Source organism: Melozone crissalis, unplaced genomic scaffold, assembly GCF_028551555.1.
Source record: "Melozone crissalis strain CALT ecotype California unplaced genomic scaffold, PUWL_Pcris_2 ptg000041l_1, whole genome shotgun sequence".
Lineage (NCBI taxonomy): Eukaryota > Metazoa > Chordata > Aves > Passeriformes > Passerellidae > Melozone > Melozone crissalis.
In genome coordinates, this window is record NW_026535819.1 from 3,270,204 (window position 1) to 3,293,177 (window position 22,974).

The 22,974-nt window shown below is 51.3% G+C and overlaps 1 protein-coding gene across 1 annotated transcript in view; it reads right to left on the minus strand.

Moving 5' to 3' along the window:
- Positions 1 to 7,533: 7,533 nt before the first annotated feature.
- RXRA (retinoid X receptor alpha) overlaps positions 7,534 to 22,974 on the minus strand; it is a 102,636-nt gene continuing 87,195 nt past the window's right edge. The window contains exons 6-10 of the mRNA XM_054284388.1: positions 19,545 to 19,674; positions 15,438 to 15,570; positions 12,999 to 13,090; positions 11,293 to 11,398; positions 7,534 to 8,163 (exon numbers count right to left, since the gene is read on the minus strand). Of these exons, the coding sequence (XP_054140363.1) occupies positions 8,016 to 8,163; positions 11,293 to 11,398; positions 12,999 to 13,090; positions 15,438 to 15,570; positions 19,545 to 19,674 (609 nt within the window). The 3' untranslated portion in view covers positions 7,534 to 8,015. The remainder of the gene's footprint in view (positions 8,164 to 11,292; positions 11,399 to 12,998; positions 13,091 to 15,437; positions 15,571 to 19,544; positions 19,675 to 22,974) is intronic.

The following is a 22,974-nucleotide window of genomic DNA, read 5'->3' on the forward strand; positions in this document are numbered from 1 at the left end:
TCCTGGAAAAGGGAGTGGGATCCGTGGAAAGGAGTGGGATAATGGAAAAATGAGTGGGATCCGGGGAAAGGAGAGGGATCCCGAGCAGGGGAGTGGGATCTCGGGAAAAGGAGTGGGATTCCAGGATGAGGGAGTGGGATCCCCGGCAAGGGAGGGGGATCCCAGGGAAAAGGAGTGGGATCCCGGGAAAACGGGTAAAAGGAATGGGATCCCGGGAAAAGGGGAGTGGAATCCTGGAAAAAAGGAGTGGGACTCCGGGCAGGGAAGGGCATCCCGGGCAGGGCTCGCCGCTGTCGGGAGATGGCAGCAGCACTTTGCTCTTTGCTCTTTGCTCGGACGGGCCGGACCGGCCCCCGGGGGCTCCCGAGGCGCTGCCCCCAATCCCGGTGCGATCGATAGGATCATCCCCAGCCCCGATAGGATCGGGATCAGGATCAGCCCCGGCAGGATCGTGATCAGCTCCAGTGGGATCCGCCCCATTCCCGGTGGGATCAGCCCCGGTGGGATCGGCATCGGGATCAGCCCAATCCCGGTGGGATCAGCCCCTGCCCCATTCCCGGAGCCTCCTGTCCCGCAGCCGCCTCCGCAAGCCCGGCCCTGCTGAGCCTCTCTCAGCTCCTACAGAAAGACCCGCCCAGCGCTCCCCAGCCCAAATCCCACCTGGAAATGCCTGGAGCCCAATTCCCACCCCGCCCTGGGCAGTGCGGATGGAGGGGGAGCGCTGGGGATCGGCTGAGCTGCCGGGTTTGGTTTGGAACAGTGCGAACCTGAAATGCAGCTCCCCTGAGCTCTCCCTGCTCCATTCCACCCACACAGAGCCGTGCCTGGGGCTGGGTGTGCCTAGGGACATCCATGGCAATGCCACTGGGAAATGCAGAATGCCAAGGTGCCCTCTGTGCCCCCGGGGCGGGGGATGCTGCTCCAAGAGGCCACAACAGGACCCCGGCCCGACCCCGGGGCCAGCTGGGGTGAAAAGGCTCCTTGAGAGAGGTCATGAGGAGAAAACCAACCTGCTTTTCTTGGGCAATTATGAAGTGACAAATTACCAGTGAAAGAGCTCATCTGTCTGGGTTTGTTTGGAGAGTCCCCTCCTCGCCGCAAAGCCGAGGCACCGGCAGGGCCGGGATCACAGCCCTTCTCTTAAGGGTTTCCAAACACTCCGCTGACACCCCACTCCATCTCTGTCAGCGCCGGGAATGCTCAGGAATTGAGCCGTGCCTTTCCAAAGCGATTCCTGCACCCCCAGCTCAGCATCTCCCGTTCTCCATCCCACCCCCAACAGCACACGGAGCACAGGGAATGGCATTTCACAGGGCAAGCTGGAGTCCCCCCTATCCCAGGGCAGGATTTAAGGAATTGCGGTGTTCCCGATAAAGCCCCGGAGCTCTCCAGGCTGCTCCCAGGGCAAGGGTGAGCGCCGCGCACACCCAGCCCGGAGACACAACAAACGCCCGCTGAGAGCTTTAATTGCATTGCAATCATCTGCCGGTATCAAGGAATCGCGAGGAGAGTCAAAACAGGCACTTTGATCCCTGCAGAAGCTGGAAAAACAGCAACGACTTGGCCAAGGTGCAAACTTCCTTCTCCTCCTCCTCCTCCTTGAGGGAAAGCTGAGCCCTTCCCAGGTTTGGTGTCACAGACATCTTTTATGAAAAATCCTTTCCTTAGGATTTTTCCTCCTGAGAGGCCTCAGAAACAAAATGTAAACAATGATTATCTGCTGCTGTGGCACGCAACAGGTGCATCTGTGATTGGCCCATGTTGGTTGTTTCTCATTAATGGCCAATCACAGTCAGCTGGCTCGGACAGAGAGTCCAAGCCACAAACCTTTGTTATCATTCTTTCCTATTCTATTCTTAGCTGGCCTTCTGATGAAATCCTTTCTTCTATTCTTTTAGTATAGCTTTAATGTAATATACATCATAAAATAATAAATCATCTTCTGAAACATGGAGTCAGCTGCTCGTCTCTTCCCTCATCCAAGAACCCCTGTGAACACCGTCACAGTTTGGGGCTCTGGGAGTGCCCCCCAAGCAGAAAACACAGCAGGAACCAAACACAAAATTAAAAATAAAATTTTAAAAAAACCCACCAAAAATCAGTGCCCAGCTCAGCTTTGCTTTCTTTTCTGTTTTAAGCATCGTTTAAAATAGAAGCAAGCTGGATTTTCAGAGCGAGATTCCCGAGCAGCGGGCAGCAGTGACCCGGGAGCATCCCGGGCTGCCCCGCACATCCCGGGACCGGGGAGACCAAAACCCCCGGGAGGGCGGTGAATACGGTAAATATTTACTGTGCAAACACCGAGGTTAACGGGGCACACAGGCAGCCCGAGCAGCGGGGATGGGAGCGTGGCCGGCCGGGCGCTGCCGGCTCCCCGGGGATGGAGTGCGAATGGGCAGCTCTGGGTAAAGAACCCTCTGTGCCCCTTCCTGCCCTCCACAAACCTCCAAAAACGACAAAACCTCGCTTTTTTCCCAATGAGAAAATATGGATCGGCGCTAACCGAATTGAGCCTCTGATTTTCCATCGCCGGGGGAGGATTTATCCCGGCTCTAAACCCGACTGCGAGCTCAATCTCGTTTGCACCTGGCAACAAATCCGGGTTAAGCGCAGCCTAAAGGCTCCCGCTCTCCCACCCTGCGCTGCCAGCGCCGCTCCTGCTCCGGGAGGGATTGGGGATGGCAAACATCTCCATCATCCCACGTGGGAGCGCCCCCAAATCCCTCTGTGCCCCCAAATCCCTCTGTGCCCCCAAATCTCTCTGTGTCCCCAAATCCCTCTGTGTCCTCAGATCTGTGTCACTCAAATCTCTCTGTGCCCCCCAAATCCCTTTGTGCCTCCAAATCTCTCTGTGCCCCCAAATCTGTGTCCCCAAATCTCTCTGTGCCCCCAAATCCCCCAGTGCCCCCAGATCTCTCTGTGCTCCCAAATCTCTCTGTGCCCCCAAATCTGTGTCCCCCCAAACCTCTCTGTGCCCCCAAATCCCTGTGCCCCCAAATCCCCCAGTGCCCCCAGATCTGTGCCCCTAAATCCCTTTGTGTCCCTAGATCTCTCTGCGCCCCCAAACTTCTCTGTGTCCCCAGATCTCTCTGTGCTCTGAAATCCCTCTGCCCCCAAATCCCTCTGTGCCCCAAACCCCTCTGTGCCCCCAAATCCGAGCCCATGGGATGCCCCCAGGGTGGCCTCGGTCCCCGCGGTGCCACCAGGCTGGCACTGAGATGCCATCCCTGAGGCACAGCGGGCACCTCAGGGACTGGGGAACCCCTCATGGAAATACCTGAGGAATTTTCCTGAGGAAAAGGGAAAAGGCCCCGGGCAGAGCTGAGGCTGCTCCTTCTGTACAGCCAGGCAGGATTTCCTTGGATTTGCAGTGCCCTGGAATGGGGACCCAGCTGGGGACAGCCCCCCCAGTGAATAACTTGAATAACTCCACACACACCAAGAACAAACGAGGACTTGGACTGGGTTATATTTTAAAATGCTCATATATTTTCTTTTTTTTTTTTTTCTCCTTTTTTCTTTTTCTCTTTTTTTTTCTTCTCTTTTTTTTTTTTTTTTCCACATTTCTAATACAATTGTTCTCAAAATACTGGCGGTTCCAGCAGCAGTTCTTTCTTTTTGTGTTTTTTTCTCTCATTTTCTTTTTTTTTTTAACTTTTTTTTTTTTGTTGTTTTTGAAGTGAATAATAATATACGGTAGTGATTTCACAGTAAAACAGACCTGCAGGAACGCCAGAGATACGTGACAAAAAGACACCCCCAGACCAGCCCTCCCCCTCCCTCCCACCCCCCTCCCATCCCCAAAAAAGATTTTGGAAGTGGGGGGGAAAAAAAAATAAAAAGTTCATTCAAAAAAATTATTTCAAAAGAGATTTCATATAAAGCCTTTAAAACACGGTCAGAAGTTTCTCCCTCTTCTCCAGATCCCTGTGGCTGAACATTTACAGAGAGAAAGAGAGGAAAAATAGAGAGAGTTTATAACAATCTCTGTAGAAGAAACAAAACAATCCAGGAAAGAAAATATCCAAGGATACGGTAAGGGATAAAATTACATTTGTACAAAAATAGATTTTTAACTTTATTGATGCTTTAGATATTTTTTTCCTTATCTTTTATCTTTTTTTTTGTCATTCTAAATTTTAATGTCTTTTTTTTTTTTAATCTATGTATCCCATAGCCAAGGCATCCATCACTAAGTATTGGGAATTGCTAAAGCTATTCTTTACTCCAAATCACCTGCTTAAAACAACAACAAAAAACCAAAATAAAAGAGGAAAAACAAAAGAAAAGAGGAAAAAGGAAACAAAAAGAAGAAAAACAAAACAAAAAGGCATCTTAAAATAGATGCAGTTCCTTTGTCTCGAGGAATAAAAATCCAGATTTGGCATCTGCCAATTCGGAAAGGGATTCAGACACAATGGGAGCAAAACACGGGAAAAAAACCAAAATAAAAAGCGAGGAGAGGGGAAAAAAACCCAAACAAACGACAACAACAACAACAAAAAAAAGAAAAATAAAAAAAAAGAAAAATATTGACTTAAACCACAAAAAGCCAGGAAAAGTCTGTAATTGCTACAGTTCTCTAAGTGTATACGTGAGTGGGGTATTATACAGTGTCGATATCTACAGTACATACACGGACACACGGACACCCACCCAGCCCAGCCTGCAGGGATGGGGACAGCACGGCTCCCAGCCTGGCTTTGGGGACAGCACAGCCCCCAGCCTGGCTTTGGGGACAGCTCCCAGCCTGATTTTGGGTCAGCAGCCCAGCATGGTTTTAGGGTCAGCAGCCCAGCCTGGCTTTGGGGTCAGCAGCCCAGTGTGATTTTAGGATCAGCTCCCCAGCCTGGTTTTGGGGTCAGCAGCCCAGGCCAGGGCTGTCCCTGCTGCATGGAGGGCTCAGCAGGGCCAGGGCTCAGCATTCCCAGCCCTCCCTGACAGCCCCAAGGGCACTCCTGGGCAGTGCCAAGGGCAGCTGGGCATTGCCACGGGGGGTTTGGGATGTGCTGCATTGGGTATGGGGTATGGGGTGGGTGGAACGTGCATTGAGGGGTGCAGCAGCTGGCTGGAAGGCTGATGTTTGTGCTATCTTTAGAAAATTAAAGATTGTCCCACCAACAAAAAGGAATTAAAAATAAACATCACACATAGATCACCCGAGTGGAAGCAGATTTTTGCGAGAGCACTGAGAGCTGGTGAAACCCACGTCCTACCTCTCCAGGGAATAATGTGCCTTTTGTTTTCCTTCAGCCACGCTCACCTCTCCACACTCAGCCTTATCGTGATGAGGACAACAACAACAAATACAAGCCCAAAGTGAAAAGAACACAAAGGAAAGGCTCAAACTCATGCAAAGCTCGTTGCTTTAAGGCTGCTCTGGCTGCTCCCAACACACAAAAGCTTCTCCTTCCCACGGGAAGGGCTGGGATGACAATGGAGGGGGCTCAGGGAATCCCAACTCCCTTTCACCACTGAGAAGTGAAATCCCCAGGACAAGGCTCAGCCTTTCCCAAAATCCCCTCCACCACGGGCACGGATTGGGGCTGTGCTGCTCCAGCAGGGAAACTGAGGCACGGGGATGAGCCTGGGCCCTGCAAAGCCTCCCCCTTGGCTTTGTACGGTGGGATGATGATGGGGATGGGATGGGATGGGATTGCATGAAGACTGCATGACATGGGATGGGATGAAATGGAACAGGGTGGGATGGGATCGGATGGGATGGGGACAGATGCGAAAAAATGGGATGGAAGGCGATGGAACGTGACAGAATGGAAAGGGATGGGATGAAACGAGATTGGACAGGATGGGATGAGATGAAATGAAATGAGATGAGATGGGATGGGATGGGATGGGATGGGATGGCAGCTCCCACTGTGCCCCCACAGCACCCAACAGCCCTCCCCAGCAACCCCCCAGGAAAAAAGTGGCTCAACCCACCAGAGACCAGCGGGTTTATCCTAGTGCAACATCCACCAACATCCCCAAAGCTTCTCCTCTGTGCCCAGCAAGTCCCAGGCTCCTTTCTGCTGGGGTCTGGGGGCTGCCCAGGGGCTGGGTGGGCTCGGGGCTGGGGGTTCCTCCACCTCCCTGCACCCCCCTTGGGGCTGCGCCAGCCTGGCGCTGGCAGGGAACAGCCTGCTCGTGTTTCCTGGCACCCTCGCCAGATTTCATTTCTCCTGCCTCGTTTTCTTGGCAAATTCTTGCAGGGTGAAGCTGTTTAATAATATTTTCAGTGGCTTGCAGGCTGCTGGGGAAACAGAGCCAAGGCTCTGCCTGCCTCTGCCGATTCGCCACTTCGGGCCAGCCCCAGGGGGAGCTGCCACCTGAAATCCTAAATCCTGAGTGGTTTTTTTATTTTGGAGCTGCAGGGGATGGAGCTGGGCACTCCAGCTGCCAGCTGGGATGGCAACAGGCAGGTGGCAACGGCGTCCCCTCCAAAACAGAGGCAGGAGTGAGGTGCTGGGTGCCACTCCATCCCCCTCCAGGAACAGAGGAGTTTTCAACCAGCTGCAAACCATGGGGAGCAAGAAGAGGATTTTTGGGACCTCATCCTTTGCTTTTTAAAGCACAGAGAACATGAAGTGCTGGGGAAGCCCTTGGCCACAGGCACAGTGTCTGCATCCTGCCAAGGGGGGAAAATCCTTCCCAAAATCCTTCATCATTCCCTCTGCTTTGTTTTTTGTGTTTTTGGTGGGGCTCAGGAGATGAGGAGGGAGGGGAAGGGGGATGGTTCCCTCGCTGGCCACACACTCCTGGGGGAATCCCATCTCATGGGGCATGGGGCACATTCCTGTCCCTAACCCCCAAAATCCTGTCACCAAGACTCAAGGAAAGGGTTGTGCAAAAGCCAAGGTGCTTTTGGTGCTCTCAGAATCCAGGAGAGGACAGGGATGATGCTGCTGCCACATCCCCCACCCAGCCAGGCCCTCCCACCCCCACGGGGCAGATCCAGGGGAGGGGGAGCCCTGTTCTTGCTTCACCACTAATTAACAGCTGCAATTAAGCAGCCTGGCCAAGCCCTCCCACTAATTGTTGCCTTGCAGTGTTTGGCAGAGCTGAAAGAACAGGAGCAGCCTCGTGGGTGAGCCGAAACCCCAAAACCCCAGAGCAGGGTCACGGTGGGATGCTGGGGCAGCACTGGGATGTACTGGGATGCTGTGCTCAGGGCAGGGGTCCCAGCAAGCCCCCAGGAGCTGGGGAAGGGCCATGGGGAATCCCTGGCAGCCTTAAAGCAAGCGCTGCAGCTGGCTCATGTCCGCACCTTTGGGGTGGGCAGCGATGCCCGGGTGCCCTCCGGGGTGGCCAAAGGGCATCTCCTGTGCCACAGCCTCGTGTTTTGGGGGGGATTCAGCTCAATCCCAAATGCTCTGCTCTGAAGTGACAGGAGAAGGCTCTGTGCAGCCAGGGGTGACTCATTCAGGGGGCACGGCCTCTCCCTCCGCAAAGTAACTACCGAGACTACTAAGAATAGTTAGAAACCAAAAATAGAAATTTTTTCTTTTTTCTTTTTTTTTTTTTTTTGTCTTCTTCTTCTTCTTTTTTTTTTTTTTTTTTTTCCAAAAAACTCCATCCTCTGAAAATAGCCCAGCTGCAAATCTGGCAGAGTCCAACCACTCCCCTCGAGGGGCTCATCCAAACCCCACTACCCCCGAGGGCTGGCACCGTCCTTGTCCCCAGGGGAGGGCTGGGGGTGACACCAGTGACACCAGCCCCGCGGTGGCTCATCCCAAACCTCATGGCACGGCTGGGGAGGGGGCAGGGGTCGGTTGGCAAAGCTCTCTCCGCTCCCACTCCTCTCTACAAGTAGCACAGGGAACCAGCGAGCAGGTCTGGAGACGCAGCAGTGACAGCGAACGGACAGGGAGGAGGTGGAGGCCGGGGGTGCCCCGGAGCAGAGCAGACGGTGCCTGTGGCCCTGGGGGCAGCAGGGAGGGACGGGCTGGGGCCGAGGAAAGCAGAGGAAGGGCCCCCAGGGAGCCCGGCCGGGCGCGGGACTGACCCAGCAGAGTTCTCTAAGTCATTTGGTGCGGCGCTTCCAGCATTTCCATCAGGAAGGTGTCGATGGGCGTGTCCCCTATTAGCTTGAAGAAGAAGAGGTGCTCCAGGCATTTCAGGCCGATGGATCGCAGCGCTGGGAGGCGGAGCAGGAGCTTGGCAAACCTGGGGGAAGGGAGACACGGCACGGTCAGACATCCCTGTAAGAGACCCGCATCCCTCATTCAGGCTCTTTCTAATGGTGTCCCATGTTGGGCACCACTCTGAGAGCCTGAATGAGGGATGAGGAACTCCAGGCGGCTCTTCAAAATGCAGTTTGTTGTATCCATGAATTACAGCAGTCCAGGGCTGTGGGTGACAGAGCTGTGCCCACAGCTGTCAGCTCCAGCTGCAGGCAGGCCTGGAGACCCTGAGTTTGGGTTACAGTGCATTATAGACTTTTCTTTGCTTAGCATCTTAATACAGAACAACCAATCTACACCTTATTTTTTACCTATAGCCCATCATAACTACCATAATTACCATATTCATGTTGCTGTTCTCCAATCACTAAAAGTCAGTACATTACAGTTTAAGCTAGAAGTTGTTTTTCAGTTTTCTTGCAGTGGAAAATTCTGAGAGCTTTTTTCTACTTGCAGCATTGCTGCCTTGTTTGCTGTGCTGTCTTTCTGCTTGGTAAAAACATCTTCTTATTTGGGGTGGGTTTATCCTTTGCTCTAAGCCATAAAAACCCCTTCTAACTCACACACCCTTTGCCTCCTTGGTTCTCCAGTGAGACTGGCTCAGCAATTCTTTTCTTCTATATCAAAACTTGCTTCCATCTCTATTCCTTCTTCAGACTCTACATTTAAAAACCTTTCTGCTAAGCACACATATCTGTGAGACTCTTGTCAAACCTTCATCCTTCCCAACACATCCCCAGGTGTGTCACTGTCACTGTTATATTTTTTGGAAAAATCCTTTCACCAGGATTTCTTCTCTTGGGAAGCTGAGAAGCCTCAGAGAAAAAGGAAAACAAAATTATTTCCTTTGCTTCTTTTGTGTTTTGTTGTTTTGGACATTGTTTACCAACTGGTCATTGGTTTCATATGCCTTGGAGCAGCCCAGGTGCCACTGGATGTCACCTCCTTGTGTGAGCACTCCCAACCCAGGGAAAAAACCCTTGAATGGCCACAGCAGGGTCATCTGCTTTTCCTACTGCAAAATCAGAGCTTGAACAGCAGCAAAGGGAGAATGGGACCTTGCAGAAAACACACACAGAGACATGCACAAGCACACAGATATTCTACATGCATGCACAATTCCCTCTCCCTTTTATTTTTTTAATTTTTTTTTTCTGCTGAGCTGGCGAGAACAGTGGGAGCAGAGCCAGGAAAAACAAATCAGCCCTACCATCCCATTCAGGAAGTTTCACTTTAAACCAAACCAGATGATGGCTCCAGCCCTCGGATATGTTTAACTGTGAGATAACCAGCCCAGAGCACAACGTGCCAGGGCTGGGAGGGGAGAAAAGAGCCCTGATTCCTGATTGCCTGAGGCTGCTGGGTGTCACGTAGGCACCGAGCCCTCCCTGTGGAGCAGCAGGGGCTGCAGGGCAGGAGCAGGGCTGGGTTTTTCCTGGGAGTGCAGAAAAATTCCCTTTTGGTGCTTCAAGGGTGCTCCCAGGCTGCTGCTGGATGGGGATTTGGGGGACCTGAAAAAGAGGGAATTGCAGAAATCCCACAGCATGGAGCAGGGAGAACTTGTTTGCAGCCCCAGCTGGTGAGCACCTTGTGCCACGGGGCCAGCAGGATGCCCAGAGTTTGGGAGAACTTTGGGGAGCTCTTGCGCAACCCTGGCCCCCCATCCCAGGGGTTCACCCTCCTGAGGCACCTGGGGTGGTGCCACCACTGCCCTGCACCTCCCAGGGATGCAGGGGGGGCAGCAGGGCCCAGGCTCAGCTCTCAGGACATCCTGAATGTGCAGAACCTCTCAGCTCACCAAGGATGGGTGTGAGCATCACACAAGAAGGTTCCCAGCCCAAGGTCACTCAAAGCCAGTGAGAGATTAAATTGCAGAGCCCCTGGTGCAGCTTCTGGGCTTCAAAGATTCCCTCAAACACCACAGAGCATTGAGGCAGAGCCCTGGGGAGCTGCTGTGGACTGGTGCTGTCCCTGTGCCACCATCTGTGTGTGCCAGGCTGCAGATCCTGCACAATGGGCAAAGCAAGAGAGAATCATCCAGAAGAGCTGCTGGCCATGATTCCCAAAGCAACTCTCCTGGTGCCAGGAACAGCTCTTCTGCAATCCAGAGTCCAGGGTCTGGCTCTGGATTTGCTCCAGAAATGCAGTTTAATAAAGCTTTCTGGGAGAGGAGTGGTACCAGCCCTGCTCCATGCCCTGTGCTCATCCCTCAACCCCCTGCTCACCACAAACCAAACACAACCCATGGCACCCTCATCCTCACTCTGCCTGCCTCAAACCAACCAGAAACACCCCAGAAATCCCTGCACAACACACCTTTCTTCATCTGCCAGCACTCTGGGACCCAAAGCGGGGGAAAACCAAATCCAGCATCATTCTGAGGGCACTCTCTGCCCACTGCACTCGCTGCTGTGAAAGCTCCCTTTTCATTCCACCATGCACACGAGGCCAGGAATGCAGGTGAGATGCAAATCCCAGTTGCCTGGGCTGTTTTTCCCCACCATTCATGCACCAGTAGCAGCTCCCAGTGCTTTGCTTGGTTTCTCAAGAAGCTGTCAGGAGCTGAACTGGCAGCTGCCAGCTCCAGGCTGTAACTGGGAAAATGCGCCCACTCAGCTCCGGAGCCGTCCAGGAACACATTCCTAATTCCCCCTCCCATTCCCAGCTGGATTGGGGGAGGCAGGGAGGGGAGAAAAAGAGCATCAATTGAGGCTTTCACTTCCCAGCAATGATGCTCATCTGCCACTGAAAATTAACTCCATGTGAGTCCTATTTTTGCTGTGGTTTCGCCGGCCGTGGTTTCCAAAAGGGAAATGATACCCCCCTTCCCACATGTGCTCATCCCACTGATGGGGCTGTGGGAGCTGGGGCTCCTCAGGTCTGCCCACCTTGCTGGATTTCCTGGCAGGGGAATAAAGAGCTCTGTGCACTGCACAGGGGAGGGTTTTTTGGGATGCTCAGAGCTGGAGCGGGTAGAAATGAGGGATTTATCCACAGGGAATCACTGAGAACACAGAGCCCAGAGCAGAGAGGGGACCCTGGGAGCTGCAGCAGCCATTGCAGGGGGTTTGCAGGGGGACAGAGTGCAGGAGGAGGGGCTCAGGGAGCTCACCTGCCGGGCTGGTCGGGGTATTTGTGTTTGCAGTAAGCCTCTAGTGACGCGTACACCTTCTCCCGCAGCGCCTCCACCTCCGCCGGGTTCGACAGCCCCTTGGAGTCTGAAAGGCAACAAAAAAACATCAGCCAAACACCTCCAGGCTTCCCAGGCAGGCAGGAACCCCTCTCTGCACACCCTCCATCTCTTCCAGCCCCACCAAAGTGTGGCTGCAAGCTCTGAGCTCCAGGGATTCGGGGAGCACTCAGAGGTTTACCCCGCAATCACAGATTGGGGGAGCACTGGAAGCTTTACCCCACAATTACAGATTTGGGGAGCACTGGAAGCTTTACCCCACAATTACAGATTTTTCCTCATCTTACAGCCCAGCCCCAAATGTTTTGGCTCATTCCAGTGGTCCCAGACCCTCATTTGAAAGGGTTTAATTCCCCCTCCAGCCCTGGGCTGGTGGGGCTGAAGGAGAAGCCCCTCCTCTGGCACAGCCCCAGCACAGGGCACAGCGAGGATCTGTTTTTAGCAGGGTGAAAGGGACAGCGCAGAAATCGATATCCCCAAGCACATGTGCCACGGGAACCTCTCCAGATTCCCCTTCTTTGACCATAAATGGCTAATCCCAAATTACAGACAATAAATTACTGCTGATTACAAGGAGGGGGGGGACTAAAAAAAAAAAAACAAAAACCAAACTGGTCAAGAAGAAAAACAAACCCAAGAAATTGTAATAAACCCTGCTGGAACAGCATGGCCTGGCTGTGGTGGGAAAATCCAGGCAAGGAGCTGTGCTTGGGCACAAACTGTGCTCAGAGAGGGCAGGGATGGGGAGCTTTGTCCTTGGCTGCCATCTGGTTCTGCTCTGATCCACTCTGAAATCCAGAGATCCCCCCAGAGAGCTGTGCAGGTATGTGCAGGCTGGCTCCTGGATTTGCTCCCTGAAATGTGCAGGAAAACCCTGGCACTGAACCTTCCTCTTCCCTTGGGCAGCTGGGGCTGATAGGGAAAAGGGAGCAGTGTGACCCTCCCAGAGTCTGTGAAACTGTGGTCAAACATTGAAGGTTTTGTGTATTTTATGAGCACATCTCATGTCTTTCAGCCTCTCCAGGTCTGCAAAGGGCTTTTCCAGAAATGCAGGTAATAAAAGCCCTTGGATGATGAGGTTGGGAAGCAGAGACAATAATCTCCATGCTCTGGTGTTGCTCTAATCCATATTTTTCTCTTCAACAACATCTAGATTCCACTTTTGTGGAATGTATTCCAGTTCAAGGACAATTCCCTCAAGCACCTGAACTTTCTTTTCACAGTCACTCTAAAAGGGGGAGAGCTGACAGGACAAGGGGGAATGGCTGTAAAACTGAAAAAAAAGTAGGCTTAGATTGGATTTTGGGAAGAAATCCTTCCCTGGGAGGGTGGGGAGGCCCTGCACAGGGTGCTCAGATGGCTGCCCCATCCCTGGGAATGCCCAAGGCCAGACTGGACAGGGCTTGGATCATCCTGGGACAGTGGAACGTGTCCCTGCCCATGGCAGGAGGTTTGGAACAAGATGAGCTTTTTAAGGTCCTTTCCAAACCAAACCAACTTTCACCCCAGCCTCCCCTCTTGCCCTAGAGCCCTCTGCTATTCCAAAAGGGCTTTTTGGGGGGAAAAAAGGAGCCAGAAGGGCAGGAGAGCAGCCAGGAGGGGCCAGGAGAGCAGAGCCAGGCACGCACCGGGGTTGAAGAGGACGATGGCTCGCAGGCAGCCCAGCTCTGTCTTGTCCATCAGCATGTCCCTCATTTTGGACACCAGTTCTGTCAGTACTCTGCAAAAGGACAGAGAAAGCACAGAGTCAGCATGAAATAACAATAAAAAAAAAAGGGAATTAAAAGCCCCAGGTGTCAGAGCTGGAGTGAGAAGCGCAGGTCACGTTTAACAAAGCTGGGGATGGTGCTGGTCTGTACCAGCTGAGGATGTGGCCTCATTTTCCTCCTCCATCAAAAAATAGCTCATTAGGAACATCAATAGTTCCTGTGAGATACAACAGGGACCATAAAAACCGCCTTCATCCATTCACTGAGAGGCTCTGGCACCTGAGAAAGCTGCCTAAAAATAAAAAATAACAATAAAAACCCACCCCAACAGGTACCTAAAAGTAATTTCCTCTGCCAGTAATTTTTATTGCTCCCTTTGCTCTTACTGAAGGTGTCGGTCTTGAAATATTTTCCACTGATTGCCCAGTTTTTCATGTTAGATCCTGCAGCAAAGTCATGATCTTGCACTTATGACCTCACAGGAACAAATGATGTCACCCAGGTCCGAAGAACAATTTCCTCACAGAGCAGAGCAGCAAAGGTGATTTGGTTTCAACTCAAGATGAGTCTCAGGGAGAGAAATCAGCATTTCAGCAGCGTCTGGAGTCACACTGTGGGTCAAACACCCTGCAAGCCTGGCTTTAAAACACTTTCCCAAAGCCTGAGATTAAAGAGCCCTTGGGACACGCCTGTGGAACCCGCTGAGTATCGCTGGAGCCTTCTCATTGTGCAAATAAAATCACATCTTGGTCCAATTAAAGATGAAAAGGAACAAAGGAGTGGCCTCCTCGTAGCATTAGAAGGCACCTGGACCCCATGAAAGGGGCTTTGATTTGCACTGGGCAGTCTCCTCTGCGTTTGGGGCCATTGGAATTTTTGCACTGGGCAGCCTCCCCTGTGCTTGGGGCCATTGGGATTTTTGCACTGGGCAGCCTCCTCTGTGTTTGGGGCCATTGGGATTTTTGCAGGTTTCAAGGAGGGGTTTTCTCCTTGTGTTTCCATGGGATGGACTCCCTCATCCCAGGCTCCTCAGACCCCTCAAGCAGGAATGGAGGCAGTTTGGGGTGGAGACAGGGATGGGGATGTCCAGGTGAGGTGGTGGTTTGATGGAACCCCAGCCCTCCATCCCTAATGCTGCTGAGTCAGGGATGGAATGAAGGACTCCAGTCTTCAGAAGGTGAATCAGAAGGCAATTTAATGAAAGCAGCAGGTCCTTTTATAATGTGGCTCACTAAGGTGAGACTTGATTGGTCTCAAAGTGAAAACCTCTCACACTATTGGTGAGCACACTCTGGAGAACCAGATCTATAAACAACAGTTACAGACAGAGAGAGAAGAATTGTTTCAATTCTTTTCCCTAAGTTTCCCACTGTCATTGTCACATTTTCTGGAAAAATCCCTTTGCCCAGGATTTTTCTCCTGGAAAGCTGAGAAGCCTCAGAGAAAAAGGAAAACAGTATTATCCCATTTGCTTCTCCTGTGTTTGGCTGCTTTGGAATGTGGTTGGAGATTGTTTCATTGGTTTCTGCTGTGAATTATTTTGACTTATTGGCCAATTATGGTCAAGCTGTGTCGGACTCTGGAGAGAGAGTCACAAGTTTCACTAGTATCCTCTAAGCCTTCTGTAAGTATCCTTTAGTATAGTTTAGTTTAGTATTCTTCTATATAATAGAGCATCATAAAATAATAAATTAGCCTTCTAAGAAGAATATAGAATATTCTTCTTAAAATTCTATATTATAAACCCAGCTAATCAAACATTGTTTTGACAAGCAATCAATTATTAGTCAATTGTCACAGACATCTTTTCATGAAAAATCCTTTCCTTAGGATTTTTCCTCCTGAGAAGCTGAGAAGCCTCAGGAACAAAATGTAAACAATGATTATCTGCTGCTGTGGAATGCAACAGGTAGGTCTGTGATTAGCTCGTGCTATTTTGTTTGTAATTAATGGCCAATCACAGTCAGCTGGCTCAGACTCTCTGTCCGAGGCAGAAGCTTTGTTATGATCATTCCTTTCTATTCTTACCTTAGCTAGGCTTCTGATGAGAACCTTTTCTTCTATTCTTTTAATATAGTTTTAATGTAATATATATCATAAAATAATAAATCAAGCCTTCTGAAACATGGAGTCAGATCCTCATCTCTTCCCTCATCCTAAGACCCCTTGTGAACGCCGTCACAGTCAACCACTAACTCTAAACTTCATCAAGGCCTACCCATTTATTCTAATTAACTCCAATAAAGCTCATCTCTAACTAAAATCTTCGCTCCTCTAAAATCTCTAAATTCCTTAAGGTTTGTGTCTCACACGTGTGTCTGTGTATGATCACAGCCCTCCCATCCCATGCCATCCTACCTGTCGAAGATGGCCCCGACGCCGGCGCTGTGGGCGCTGTTCCTGTGCACGTGCAGCCCCGTGGCCAGCAGGATCCCGTCCTTCACGGCGATGGAGCGGTGAGAGAAGGAGGCAATCAGCAGCTCGTTCCACCCTGGGCACGAGAGAAACCAGCGGGGCTGCAGGTTAGAGCTGTGGGATCCTCGGGAAGGCTCCTCTTTAACATCACCTCTCTAACAGGAGACTTTGTTACGGATTTTTAAAAGTGACAGTGAATTGGACAAACTAACAGTTTATCAAACTCCTCTTCTTCTATAAAATAATGCAAATCAATACGTTATTTATTTATTATTGGTTATTTTAACTGTGTGAGAAATTTTGTTACGAGATTGTGAACATCAGAAGGCTTAGAAAATCTACAAATCCAAGTGACAAGGCTGCAGGTTAGAGCCATGGGATCCTCAGGAAGTCTCCCCTCTAATATCACCTCTCTAACAGGAGCCTTTGTTACAGGTTTTTAAAAGTGACAGCGGGCTGGAGGGTGACAGTGCCACCTCTCCAATGACACTGGACAAACAAACAGTCCATCAAATTTCTCTTCTTATATAGAAGAATGCAAAACAGTAAGTTATTTATTTATTATTGGTTATTTAAGTGTGTGAGAAATTTTGTTACAAGATGGTAAACATCAGAAGGCTTAGAAAATCTTAAAAAATCCAAGTGACAAGGCTGCAGGTTAGAGCCGTGGGATCCTCAGGAAATCTCCTCTCTAACAGGAGCCTCTGTTATAGATTTCCAAAAGTGACAGTGGGTTGAAGGGTGACAGTGCCACCTCTCCAATGACACTGGACAAACCAACAGCCCATCAAATTTCTCTTCCTCTATAAAAGAATGCAAAACAATAAGTTATTTACAGAAAGTGTGTGAGAAATTTTGTTACAAGATTGTAAGCATCAGAAGGCTTAGAAAATCTTCAAAAATCCAAGTGACAAGCCTGCAGGTTAGAGCTGTGGGATCCTCAGGAAATCTCCTCTCTAACATCACCTCTCTAACAGGAGCCTCTGGTGCACGAACGTGGCTGGATGTGGGAAAGGAAGGAGGAGCCAGCTTTTTCTTGGATGTCAGGGAAAGGAAAAAAACCATCAGGAACCCAGTGCACTAAAAATAAAGCTAATAAGGGGAGCAGTTTCCTCTATAAGCCGTGCAGACAGCAAGCAAACAGCTCTGCCTGAAGCTCCCCGTGGGTGTGGAGCCCTGAGCTCCCCTCTGCCCTCACCTCCCAGCAGGCCCAGCCCTATCAGCATTTGCTATCAGCTCATCAGGCTCCTCCTCAGGCCACAGAAGTTCATTCACCAGCCCTGAGCCCTGCAAAGGGACCATGGAATCTCTGGATTTATTTGTAGGTTTGCTGTTTCTGCTGTGAAAACGCTGGGAGGGAGGGAGGGAGGGAGGGAGGGATTGGGTTTGTTCTCTGCACAGCCTCACGTCTGTGACTGGAAAACAGATTTTAGTCTTATCAGCTGGGCAGGCTGCTCTGGGATATGGGAAGGACATTCTCTGAGCCCAGACCTACAGTGAAGGGAAGGGAGATGTGACCTCCACACCTTCCAGCTCCCCTTCCCCATCCAACACCTCTCAATTCCATAATCCATCACAGGCTGAGCTCAAGAATTCCTGAAACAAAGCCCCAAACGAGAGGAAATGCTGCCAAGCTTGAAGGGTGGAAATCTGGGTGATTTCCAGCCAGGAGCAGCATCTTCAGTAGGACAAGATGGGGTCTTCTGCAACACCCCGAACATGTTCTGGAGTTCTGGTCCAGAAACCTCAGGATATTTGGATTTAAGGGGTTTTTTCCCAGGCTGGAAAAACAACACAACAATATCCCTCACCTCTCCTGTCACAAGAACTCATCTCACAGCCTGGAATAAACACAAGGCCCATGTGTGCTGTATTTACCTTCTGCTGCAGCCGTGGGTTGTGCCATCAGAAATGTTGACAAGGAATAAAGTTCACTCTTTCCTAAGTGGCCACAGGATGTTTCCACCCCAGCCACGGGAACATTTCTTTGGCTATTTACTGGGTGAGGCCTGGCACTTTCACAGGGATTGCAACACTGAAACCCGAGCACGATGGAGGAGAAGGAGCCTGCAGAGCCCTGCTCCTGTGAGGAAGAGGAGCTCCCAGAGCCAGATCCATGGGAATTCATCACACACAGCCCCACAGCAGCTGCGGCCAACAGGAACCAGAGCTGGCTCTCCACACCCACTCCAAGGGCTGGATTCATCAGCATCCTTCCTCTGGATTGTTCCCATGCAGAGCTGGGATGTTTCAGCTGAAATGGGGAAGATTTTCCTACCTTGGCTTTCCCAAAGAGCTGCCAAGACAGAGCCAAGCAGGAAAAATCCACCATAACCACAGGCAGCAAACTGGAATTGGAGACCAACCAAGTGTCCCCTGAGAGTTGTGCATTTCAGCCAAGCTCTGGAGCGGCAGAGCAGAATTCTGTGACAATGTGACTCCTTCCTCACCCAGCAGGGTGGCTCTGGCTCCTCTGGGACAGGGAATGCACTCTGGCAGAGCAGTGGACATTGTGTCAATCCATTTCTCTGCCAAGTTTCCCCACCAGCCCTACAAACCCAGCTGCAGGGATGTAACACTCAGCATCCTCTGCCAGGCTGAGAAAACATCAGGTTATTCCTGTCTCAGCTTGGAAACAAGAAAACTGGTGGAAAACATGCTTTAAAAAATCAGGTTTCCTTCCCTTCCCAACAGCTCAGAGAGGGAGTTTTTAAATGATTCAGGATCTGAGGAGAGCTGCTGCCAGCCCATGCAGCACTGCTCCTCCAGAGCTGTGTGCTCCACTTGTTTTGCCTCCCAGGATGCCTGACTGAGGCTCTTAGCTGGATTTTAATGCTTCAATATTTCATGGGCAGCTGTTCTCAGCAGGCCACTCAATAAAACATTGAGCCACTGCTTGGAAGGTTATCTGAGGCCCTGGCAGAGGTGTGTGGAGCAGGGAGCTCCAGGGAGCTGCTCAGCAGGCTCAGGGTTGGAGGCACCAGGAAATTTGGGGTGTGAGAGGGTTGGCAGCCTCTCTCCTGCTGTGGGGAGTGGGTCACAAACAGAGAACACAGGTCAGGAGTGCTCCAGCTCCAACTTGAATCAGCTGCCTGCTGAAGAGAGAGGAAAACCTGGAGCTGCCGTGGTGGGGCGGGGTTCCACTTCCCAAAAGGAAAAGGCAGAGCTTTGTCTGAATCCAGCTCTTTGCAGGAAGTCCTCAAGGAGAGAGGTCTCCCCGCTCACCCCCTCTCACAAGAGGGTCTAGAAATCCTCTTTAAATCCACACTTTGGATGTTCCAAAGGGCCCAGAGCCAGCTCTGGCAAAGCCCATGGAGCACCTTCCCCCAGAGGCTGCAGGAGCCATCCTGGAAGGGTGCAGGAACCCAAAAGGGAATTTGGGGGAAATAAAAGGAACTTTAAAAGTACCAAGGACTTCAACATCCCTGGCTTACAAAGAGCTTCATGCTTTAAACAAATCCTCCCCAAGCTCTGCTCCTGGTTTCTTGCCCTCCATGAGCTCTGTGCAGCAGCAGGAGCTTGAATTCACTCAACAGGGGAAGACCCTTCCTACAACCAACTGCTTCCACCTCCCAAACGCTGCTCCTGCACCCCCCTGCTGCACAGGGAAATTTAAAATAAGCCCTGAGAGTTCTATTTTCATCTTGGTGGGTGGGAGAAGAAGTGAGATGTACTCTTCTCTCCTTTCTGGTTTTAATTATGATCAAACATTTCAGTCTGATGAAATTTCATGGGGGCCTGAGCCCAGCTTGGTCTTTCAAGCCTCAGTTTGGGAGGAAGGCAGAGTTTAACTCCTTTGGTTTAAGTCACCCAGCACCCATCTCTGAGTTGAAGAGTTGAAGAGATGAAGCTGGGCCATTTTTCAGCTGATTGGCCACATTTTGGATCCAATTCACCAACACCATGGAAGGCTTTCAAAATCCTATTTAAAAACTGAACTATCAGAGTCTATCAAGAATCAATTAAAGATTTTCAAGGTGCCAGGACCTAAATCTGAGGGTACAACCTGTCCCAAGAGGACACTCAGCACTGCCCACAGATGTCACTCACCTGCTCTGAGCAAGATGACCTGGTCATCCAGGGGCAGCTCGGAGAAGTGGGGGATCCTCTTGGCCCACTCCACCAGGGTGAAGAGCTGCTTGTCTGCTGCCTGGCAGATGTTTGTCACCGGGTCGTTGGGCTGCCAAAAAAATTAAAAAATAAATTAAAAAAGAGATGGAAAAGCTTGGGAAAGGCAGAGTGAGGGAAAGAGAGGCTGGAGGAGCAGCCTGCTGCCATCTCTGAGGTGGTGTTATCACTCACAGGCAAAGGAAGTGATTTGGCTGCTCCACCACAAGGGCTGTAATTGTTTTTAGCAAGCCCCAACATGGGAATTGGGAGTGCTGAGACTCCATATCCATCACCCTGACTGATGAATCCTGGGGAAGGGCAGACTCCAGCATCTCCCAGCTCGATAAACCAGCACCAGAGGGGGCATTACAGGAAAAAAGAAAGAAAAAAGAGAAAACCCCTTTCCTTTGAAATATTATCCAGTAACAGAAACCATCTGCTCTCGAGGAGGACAGTCAGCCTAAACACACCAAATCCCTGTTTAAAGGAACTGCTCACAGCTCAAGTGGATTTGTGATTAGGAACTGGAAGAGCCTGTTTAACCCTGGGGAAGGCTCAGCTGGCTGATCCAAGTGAGTCTGGAGGGTTTACCTCTGTGGACAGGGATGTATGAGCCCTTCCCATCTCCCTCTGTAATCCCTGCTGATATCCAGCAGCTTGAATTGTACAATTACCTTCTCTCCACGGCCTTAAAAGAGCAGTTCCCAAACTGCAGGAGAAGTTGGGTTGCAGGGGAAGGGTGTAAATTCAGAGGGAGAGCAGACAGGAGTGTCAGGGTGAGCTGTGGCACAGCCCCTGCCCAGGCTGGGCAGAGCAGAACCACATTGCCAAGTCACCCCTGTGCCCCTCAGAGCCCTGCCCAGTGCCCTGGCAGCAAACCCAGAGCTCTGTGCCTCAGTGGCCAACATCTCCCATTCTCCAGGCTTAAAATAGCCAGGATTTGGCACGCTCAGGGCACCTGCCCTGGAATTATTTCCACCTGTCATGTGCAGAGATGGATGGGCACAGGCTGGCACTGCACAGGGATGTGCCCTCCCTGTCCCACCCCCTCCAGCAGCTCCCCCAGGGCTGAAGGGCAGGGCAGTCTCACTCCCAGGGAGCTGGGGCTCTTCCCTGCAAAGGAGAGGAGAGCAGGGACTGGGCTTTTCCTGGGATCTACCCAGAAATGTGTGTGAGGAGGAGCTCTGCAGGTTCAGGGTTACACAGGGAATGTTGATATTCAGAGACAGGAAGGGACACCACAGACCCTGATCTCCCTCAAGATACCCCAGTTTGCTCAGCCAGGTGGAGAATCCTGGCATCCAGGTGAGATGGGATGGGGATCACGACTTATGCTGCAGCAGAACCCAACCCCTGCAGCAACACAGGCCTGCAGAGCCCACCAAAAGGGGCAATTTAGGTAAATCAGATGTTTTTGCCAAAGCTGGCTCCTGGGCAGGTAGTCACCACGAGCAGGGGCTCCTTGTGCCCCAGCCCTGGCTGTCCCTGACAGCACAAGCTGTCCCCAAGCTCTGGTGCTCCAAAGCCTCATCCTCGGCTTCAGTTCCACCTCAGATGGCAATTCCTGGAACCACCAGGGCCCTTCCTGGCAGAACCTGATCACTGGGGCATGAGAAGCAGCTAAAAGTGGCCAGAGGGCCCTGCCTGGCTCCAGGGCAGTGCTGGAAACGCTCCCTGGGCACGGAAAGCAAATCCCCTCCTGCAGTAAATAGCAGGGGCACCTGATCCTCCTGGAAAACTGCAGCCTGGAGGCATCTCCCACAAAATGGGCACTTGAAACCAGATTCAAAGGCCAATTAAGACCTAATGGGGAGGACAGCTCTCAGTTACAGGCTTTGCCTTTTGGCCAGGAGCCTGTCCCAGGGCAGGAGCCCAAATTGCCAAGGCATGGGGCAGAGGCAAAGCCACCCCCTGGGACAGGGACAAGCCACAGGCACAAGGACAAGGGGGAATGGATTTGAGCTATGAGAAAGTGGGGTTAGAGAAGATATTGGGGAACAATCCTTCCCTGGGAGGGTAGGGAGACCCCCTAGGTGGCTGCTCCATCCCTGGAAGAGTTCAAGGCCAGGCTGGATGGAGCTTGGAGCAACCTGGGATAGTGGAATGTGTTTTTCAGATGATTTTAAGGTCCCTTCTAACCCATTCTGTGTGGGAGACAAGGGTGCTAATCCCTAAATCACCCTGGCACAGCCAGCTGGAAATGTCCCTGCAGGTCACCAGCCTGAGTGCAGAGGCACAAATCAAAGAACCCAACAGCAAACAGATCGTGTTCTCCCAGTGCTTATCAGGGACTCGATTTGCCTGCCTTTCCATCACCTGGGCTCTGGGGAAGGGCAGCAGCTCCCCTGTCTTCCCTCTCCTCATCCCGTGGTGGCCTCATCACCGGGAGCTGCTGATCTCATCCATCTGCTAAACCTGCTACAAATGTCACCTCGTGCTTGACAATAACAGGGCATTTCAACAAGCCTCCTGCTTCTATTTAGATGCAACACACATCCTTGTTCACAGTAATGCCTGTTGAATTATGCAGGAACCGGCTTTCAATTTGAGGAGACACCTCGCCAGACGAAGCCATTTATTTCAGCTCCCTCTCTGGGGTTTGTTTTCAAGTCAGCACCAGGCTGGCTCCAGCTCCCCCGAAGGATTTTTGATCCTGAGAGCAGTCAGAGCCTCTCTGAGCCCTCACTAACTCCTCCAAATAAAGCCCTTTGCAGCTTTGTGGGGATGGGATCCTCCTCCTAAATGCAGGTGAGGGTTTGTACCTGATCCTGTGACTGATCCTGGAGAGTTTCACTGAGGGATTGGCTCTGTCCATCCCACAAAGCCTTGACTATCCAAGACCCACCTAAGGAACGCTAGGAAAAGCTGTCTTTGCAAAAAAAAATCATCCCAAAAAGCCAATTAGTGACTCCCAGATCCCTCACAGAATTCTGTTGGAAGTGACCCTAAAGATGCTCCATTTCCAACCCCCTGCCACAGGAAGGGATTTCTGACTCAAACGCTCCAAGCCTGATATAAAGAGAGTGATGAAAGTATTGCTGTAACAGAAAATAAAACACTGGAGAGCCCTTGCACTTGCTCAGAATAGCTGCATTTCATCAGCTCAGCCCCACAGCCACCCAGCAGGAATCGCACAGGGATGTTTCAGTGCATGAGCCTGCTCTCTTGGCAGAGCTCAACCTCTGAGTCCCTCAAAGGACTTGGGGACAACCAGGAGATGCTCCTCAGTCCAGCTTTAGTTGCTATTTTTCAGAGGAATTCTCTATTCCCACTGTTTTCATGGGAAAAGGGGCTATGGAGGAGTGGGGACTGCCCCTAAACACTGCCTGGGCTGCAGAGGGTCTGTCCTAGAAATGGAATTTCAGAGGAT